The following is a 7,517-nucleotide window of genomic DNA, read 5'->3' as shown; positions in this document are numbered from 1 at the left end:
ACCCAAACTGGTCAGTGACTACAAACAACCTGTATATCATCTAAGGAGGGTGCTGAACCCACTTGAAATATAATAGAGTGATAAAGGCTGAGGCTGTGATAAAGTCAAGGTGTTGGCACAGTCTGAGCATATTAAGTACGTCTGGGTTTTTTATTAACTCGTCAGCCTGTTAGACTACATTTTTACCCACATAATGCTCTACTACGAGACCTAGAAGCTTCTACACGTCTCAGGCTTTTTATGGAAAGCAACTCAATTCTGATAAAAAGGGATAGAGAAGTCTGCAGACTGTTGTATAATACCATGACATTTTAATTAGTTTTATGACATGACAAGTGAGGACATACAATGCATGTAGTGGAATTATTATAATAAAATGAAACTTTATATATTATGATTCAAACAGTACAAAAATAAAGATTCTATTGTGTGAAAATTCATTCCTATCCCATTAGAATAGTACATTTTTTTTACATGTGTAATTGTCATAATTAAAACAAATGTCTGATGTACAAATAAGCTAATATACAAGTCTCATAATGTGGACATTTTACATTTTCTCTTTCAGACAGAACTATTTCACCGAACTCAACCTTATATAAAAAAAAAAAATTCCTTTACCATAGCGTGTATATCATTATGATCATGAGAAAAAAAAAAAAAAAAAACAAGTTACTCCAGTGCTTTTAATTTACTGAAGGAATGAGGAAAGGGAAGTGTTAGTGTAAATGCTTCAAAGTTATATCAAATGAGCAGTGGAACATATATGTTTTTAAGAATGAAAGAAGCTTGAATCTAAGATGACAGATCCAATATTGTAGAGTAAGCTGGCATACCAGTGTACATTGGACATCTGTCTTTGTAAGGACTGTTTTCCTTCCATTTCCATACGTATCGGTGCACTCTGATTGTCCTGTTTATTTAGAAAGTGGTCGATCACAGAAATGCCTGCTTTGTCTCTTGTAGTGCAGGAAGTTTTACTGTCTATAGTTTGTTGTTTTGTTTTCTTTCCCCAAAGCAGCTGGTTGAATGACGAGAAGATCCGAATAGGTCCAAACGCCCAGTGTGCGAGATTGTGATCTTCCACTAATGCGTAGCTGGACGTCAGAACACCATCAATAAACAGTGTTCCATCTTCTGTTAAAGGTGCATACACTCCGACGCTCTCCTCTACTGACACTGAGATGATTTTAGAAGGACGGACTTGACCTGCAGCAGTATGAATGAGAACATAGTCACCTGGTTTGGCTCTGCTGGAAAACTGAGCCTGGTACTCACTGCTGTGGAGTTCACCATGAGGGGCTAAAAAGATCAAGTGATGTGGAGTAAGGGTCAATCTGTGACCATCCTCTGTCTCCAGAGACAGAAAAGTAGACCAGCTCTCTGGGTCCTGGTGCAGAAACAGGAGGACTTGGCTGAACACTATTTGGCCTGTCGCAGACATGGCCATGACTCTGTCCCCAGGAGCCAGTGATGACAGCGTCTTCTGTCCCCCTCCAGCAACAGTCACCCGGGCCCAGCCTGGGAAACAGCCACCCTTTTCCACTGCAACAGAGTGATCTGCAGGAAGATCAGCAGAAAACACCAAGATGACAAACTCAGATTTTGTTTCTCCCGTTACACCAAAAGATGATATGATTTAACCCATAAAGACCCAAACATCCACCGTTGGCCAAAATTATGTAATGATCTAAAATGTTAAATAACTGTTGATCCACTAATCCTATCAGTATGTGTAAATAATTGTTGTAAAATGTAGTTTTTCCATCTTTTCATGGTCATCTGATATGACCCATTTGGACGTTCAGAGGCTCCGTAGTGAACGTGGAAACACAGTCATGTTCTATAAAATTGATTCACCAGTAAAACCTGTGTACTTTGATCAATGACAGTGGATGGAGACACTTGCTTTTATGTTCAGTTATTGATATCTTTACTGAAAGTCACTTTTTCTTCAGTTTTCTGTTTCTGATATAATAACCCTCAACTTTACTCTGAGCTTTTATGAACATCTACATGATCAGTGAATTAAATAAAGGAAACACTTGATTTTCACTGAAAAAAAATCAAAATACAGATGATAATTTATAATAAATGGTGATAAATCACTTAAGAAAGGTTAAATATAGAGAAAAATTCATTTGGGAACTGCCATAAAAGTAGCACTGGATCTTTATGGGTTAATTAGACATTATATAATTACTGCACCATCTTCAATTTAAACCTACCAGCTTTCACCGAGCAGTGGATGTGATACTTGGACTCGTAGTGGACCCAGTCAAAGCCAGCCTCCACCGCCAGCTGGGCTAGAAGTCCATACTTCTCCGTTTCTCTGTCATCAGTGGTTATGTCCACAGCACGACCCTCATAATGCAGAGAGCCAGGAGGGTGGTGACCGTCCTCATCCCAGGCCTCTGTCACACGTAAGTGGACGCCTGGCCACTGGTTCATGACTGCAATCGCCAACCTGTTCAAACAGTCCTTGCATCGCTAGGAACACAATGAAAAAAAGGAGTAAAAAAAAAAAAAAAAAAGAGTAAGAATGAAAAGATAAAAAGATCTTTGTAGCCTAAATATTTTATCAACTTTTTAAACCTTGGTATCAAAACAGGATATATTTAATAACTGTAATCCTTAAGCAGAACTGGAACCAAACCTGAAAAAGTCAAACACTACTCAAAGCAGTGATTGCTTGTGCATTTTCATTCTATTTTGGACTTAGTTAAAAAAAAAAAAAAAAAAAGGCAAAATTCCTTGTACCAAATTCAAGTATTTTTGATATGGCATTCACAGTTGTGATGAAAAGATGATTTGTCAGTAATATTAATTTACATTTTGGTTTGATGCTTACCACTTTACTCTGCATAATGACAATAAAGCTCAATCAAGCTCATTCATCTCATAATACAAATCAAAATCATGGTCATTAATGCACTGGAGGACATTTGTGTTACTGCTGTATTAATGCGTGTATGTTTGTGTTATTTCGGTTTTTGAAGTTTAATTGTAATGTTTCCGAAAATGTTTACTTAATTTTCAATTAAGACAAAAAAAAAAAAAAACAACCGGCTACTAAAACTAAACACCAGAGCAACTAAGAGGATACAAAGAAAAATGATCAGTTTATGTTTTAGTCACTCTTTCTGCAGTTTGAGCCACATACTATAAAAAAAAACAGGTCTGACCCTGCTAAAGTTGAGTGACAATAATTATTTATTAACAGAAAAAAGCCCCAACCTAAGACAGACAGTGTACAGGAGGCATGTGCAGTATGTAGATGACAGTACGCTACAGTGCACAGGCTGATAGAAGAGAAGAAAAGGAAGAGGATGGTGACCTGTTCCCTCAGTATTTCTGCACTGTCTCTGACTCTCAGGTTAGGATTGTTTGTCTGTTGGCATCATCTCATAATTCCTCCTCTTCTGTCTGCTAAAATGCCATCTCAACCTTGCTCACACAATCAGAGTAAAGAACAAAGCTACTGTAGCCAGTTTGGCACATTCTTTGGCCTTTTCGACAGAATAATCAAGGCCATTCTCTGCCTTTCCAGACTGTTCCAGGCATGAGTTTCTCAGTTTCACCCCTGAGACATTTGATCAAAAACTGAGCATGGTGACTCTTAACACCCCCGTGGGCCATAATGTTACAGAGAATGTCACAAAAATTCAGAATGAGAATTGATGACGTCAACATCTTAAGTGATACAGTTTTATCCAACATTATCATGCATTTGTCTTGCAAAAAGGGTAAAAACTGAACAGTGTGAGGAGAGAAAAAGATTAAAAAGGATGAGGAAGTGAGTGGGGTGATGGAGAGTGAAAAAAGTTGGGTGAGAAGGAAGCAAAGAGCCGAGGCTGGGAGTAAAGAGAGAGGGCAGAGGGGAAGAATGTATGGGCACAGAGATGGGAATGTGACAGCAAGAGTGAGAAAGATAGAGGGACCGAAAACAAACTGGGAGCATTTTTCTCGGAATGCCATTGAAGAGAGGCGTTTCATTGTCAGAACTACAATAGTCGCTTTTCCGACGGTGCCATTACTTCAGCAGGCGGGAATTTTGTATAGGCGACCCCTCAGAATGACGCACAAAGAGTGTCTTTCACATCTGGGCAAAGAAGGGGCACATGCACACATACACACACTCAAACTGGGCATCAGGAAGGTACACATATACAACCACAGATTTCCATCACATACAATCACTTGGGGAGGGGGAAGGAACACAGACTGATATCCTGAACAATCACAAAAAGCCACAGCATCCCAAACAGAGCGCCGCCGTCTGACCATCAGCAAGCCCTTGGTATAGATATGCAACTACTGAAATGTTCTGCTGTCTTAATTCCTCCTTGCTACCAATTGTCTTTTCTAGGCCTCGTATTGATTTTGGAAACCTATCACCAATTGCATACTTGTGCATAGTTCTCCTGGTATGCACAACCTGTCATATGAGCAGTTTTATTTCCAATAACAACGACTTTGGTTAAAGATTAAAAGGAAATGTTCCTGAAGGGGAACTCGGACTCCTAAAGGGTAGTGTTGAATTTCATCCTGATCTTCTTATCTCAAAAAAAAAAAAAAAAAAGGGAGGGGAAGTTTGGTTAAAACTTACACACACTGTGTTGAACATTTGTTTGTGTGATAAGAGCCTGGTCAGGGCTTGTAGTTCAGAGTACAGTGCACAGTAAATGAGGTTTCTGAGCTGAATGTGCCATGCTGCACTGGCAAAGTATGAACTATAAGCTGCTCATGTCGGTCTACTGTTTGTAAACACTGGTAATCCTCATCCGTCAGTGATATTGTCATGAAAAGAGACAAAAGTGAGAGGATGTTTCAGTCAGTTTTGCACTCTCGGCTATTTTTAAAGCACCAAGCAAGTTGTCTTTGAGGGTTTTTTTTACAGTAACATTACACCACAGCCTCACCTTAGTCATAAATCGGTCTGCGTTGGTGTTCTCTTCATCCTTAAACACAATATCTGGGTTGTAGTTGCACACAAGCTCATTGAAGCGATCCGAGTTGCGAGTGATCTTGCCCTCCGCTCTCCCGCTGGCCCCAAGGTTGTTTTCTGAGAAGTTGGGGAAGAACTGCTTGTAGTGCATGGCTGCGAGTTTCCTGGGCCTGGAGCGGATGCCGTACCCAGGGCCCGGTCCACATCCCTGCACCAGCCATATGCAAGTCCACACAGCAAGCAGGCCAAGCTGTGCCAGGCGGGCCCACCAGGACTGCTTCATTGGGGAGAGTTGTGGCTCCCAGGAGTCAGTGGCTCACGGTGCCGGCGGTGACAGCCCAGTTCCAGGTGGGTGATAGCATGTGAATGAGGCTCAAATCCTGGTCCATTCCAAATCATGAGGTTCTGGGCTGACTGGAGATGATGATTAAAACTGTCTACTTATTGGGACACATATGATTTATCTTATTCTGCTCACTTTTAAACAAAATCAAGTAGTTTCAGAGCAAAAAGTTACTTGGTGTGAATTAGTTTACGGTCTGATGGTCAAACCAAGAGCCCAATAAGTGACCAAAATAAACTTTTAGAAGTGTGGCATCAGCTGTGAAAAAAAGAAAAGAAATTGTTTTAGTATTTCTGTCTTGAACACATGTCAGCAGCATTTATCATTGTTGTATAGCAGTGGTTCCCAACCTTTTTTGGCTCGTGACCCCATTTTAACATCACACATTTCTGGTGACCCCAGACATTCAAAACACTAAAATTAATTTGTTTTTGATCATGTAATAGTTTGCTATACTATGTTGCAAATAAACATTAATTTTAGGTGACATTCAGTCTATATAATGTATATTATTATGGACAGAAGCAGTAAAGCCAGGTGTAGATTACTGCACAAAGTGAGAATTTGATTTTCCTTGGTCAGGATATGTACAGTCAGTCCATCTTGGATTTACAAGGCTGACAATTAATACTGAACAAACAATAACTCAAACTATGAATTATGAAAGAGCTGCAGCATCTGAAACTGACCACAATGAACATTTGAAAGATAACCAGAACCACAGTGCTTCAGTTTCAGCTTCACAGTTTGTCATGTCTTTTATGGATTGGGATTGTGTCTCTCAACTCACCATATATTTTTTATTAGTGAGTTTCATTTTTGTTTTGTTTTTTTGTTTTGTTTTTTATCATTTATGAGACATTTCAGGTGACCCCATTTGAATTCCAGGCGACCCCACATGGGGTCCCGACCCCAAGGTTGAAAAACACTGTTGTATAAGGTGTCTACAGGTATCAAATATTTGTTAAAACTTTAAAACCCAATTTAAGATTTTTTTTTTTTTTTTTTGTGCAAATGCAAAATAAAACACAATTTCATATTCTGGTTATATTATTATTATTATTATTATTATTATTATTATTATTATTATTATTATTATTATTCATATACTGGCCTATGTATAGAGGTAACAGAAAAGTGGACTTTGATACAGAAAATCCTGACTCACTGTGATTAAAACAAGTTAAAAAAAAAACATGATAAATGACAGATTAAATGTTGAGATGGCTGTTAGGACTTTGCAAATTCTTCTTGTCTAAAACTTGAAATCGGGTCATTTTAAGGACTTTCCACAGACCTGCAGACACCCCTACCCCTGCTCATGCGTCCTCCATGCCTCAGACGCAGGTGTGTGTTGCTTTGTGTGCACTTACCGCTTCTTTCTCCATTGGAAAGGGACCCAAGTGGCGCACACCCAAACCCCCTTCAGATCCCCTCAGTGCCTGCAGCTGTTACAGACGCTCCTGTTGCGCACTCATCCTCTTCGTCAAACCAAAAACGCCTCTCCTGGTTTTACTTTTTTTTTGTTCTTTTTTTTTTTTTTTTTTTTCCTCTCACTTTCCTGCCTCGTCCACCGTCTTCTATCGCGTTTCGGAGATCCTGGCCACCTTGCACCAGCCATTGGGTCTTATTAGCGTCCGGACAAGATTGCCCTCCCTTCCTCTGCGCGCTCCCACTGCGACAGCACACGCCTCCAATTCACCCTTACAAAGGACATATGATTAGCCTACTTATGTTCACACAATGACCACCTCCACCCTCCACCAAGTGCACCTCAAGAAATATTAAAGAATGACCTGAACCACAATTAAACATTTTCCAACTCATCATGCACATTCCTTAAGCAAACTTATAGCAGGTAAATAAACCTCAAGGACACAAAGTTTTTATTGTCTTTTACATAACTTCTTGTGTTTGCTCATCCCACTGAGCAAAAAGTCAACTGCTGATTCCGTGCTTGTGTTATTAATAGCCAGAGTTGAAGGTAAGGGTCTGAACAGGAGCACAAATGTCCAGCCTTGACACCCTTGACTGTGACTTACAGTGTTGCCTTCCTGTGTTTGGGGAACCAACCTGACCCCCCTGAACCCAGTGCACCCAAGACCTGGTGACTGGAAACACCCTCCGGCAGCATCAACGTATTATTTTTTAACTCAGAACAATAGCAGGGAGAGTCATAAAATCAGTCAGATAATGTCGAAGAGGGGGCGAAAAGTGAAGGATCAT

General features: G+C 39.9%; 1 protein-coding gene across 1 annotated transcript; it reads right to left on the bottom strand.

Moving 5' to 3' along the window:
- Positions 1–302: 302 nt before the first annotated feature.
- Positions 303–6,885, bottom strand: dhh (desert hedgehog signaling molecule). Its single transcript, XM_030139152.1, has 4 exons — positions 6,665–6,885; positions 4,923–5,549; positions 2,229–2,490; positions 303–1,560 (listed from the first exon to the last, which is right to left on the bottom strand). Exons 2-4 carry the CDS (start codon positions 5,229–5,231, stop codon positions 773–775), a joined length of 1,359 nt encoding a protein of 452 aa, XP_029995012.1. The 5' UTR covers positions 5,232–5,549; positions 6,665–6,885; the 3' UTR covers positions 303–772.
- Positions 6,886–7,517: the final 632 nt, after the last annotated feature.

Source organism: Sphaeramia orbicularis, chromosome 7 (genome assembly GCF_902148855.1).
Source record: "Sphaeramia orbicularis chromosome 7, fSphaOr1.1, whole genome shotgun sequence".
Taxonomy (NCBI): Eukaryota; Metazoa; Chordata; class Actinopteri; order Kurtiformes; family Apogonidae; genus Sphaeramia; species Sphaeramia orbicularis.
This window is presented reverse-complemented; position numbering and strand designations above follow the sequence as displayed.

What these genes read in the sequence shown, in the direction of transcription:
- dhh (XM_030139152.1), bottom strand. Translation starts at nt 5,231, where the DNA reads ATGAAGCAGTCCTGGTGGGCCCGCCTGGCACAGCTTGGCCTGCTTGCT. An exon ending in CAGACCGATTTATGACTAAG is followed by an intron (nt 2,491 to 4,922) that starts GTGAGGCTGTGG and finishes TTGTGTTCCTAG; the next exon opens with CGATGCAAGGACTGTTTGAA. An exon ending in CCACTGCTCGGTGAAAGCTG is followed by an intron (nt 1,561 to 2,228) that starts GTAGGTTTAAAT and finishes ATCTTCCTGCAG; the next exon opens with ATCACTCTGTTGCAGTGGAA.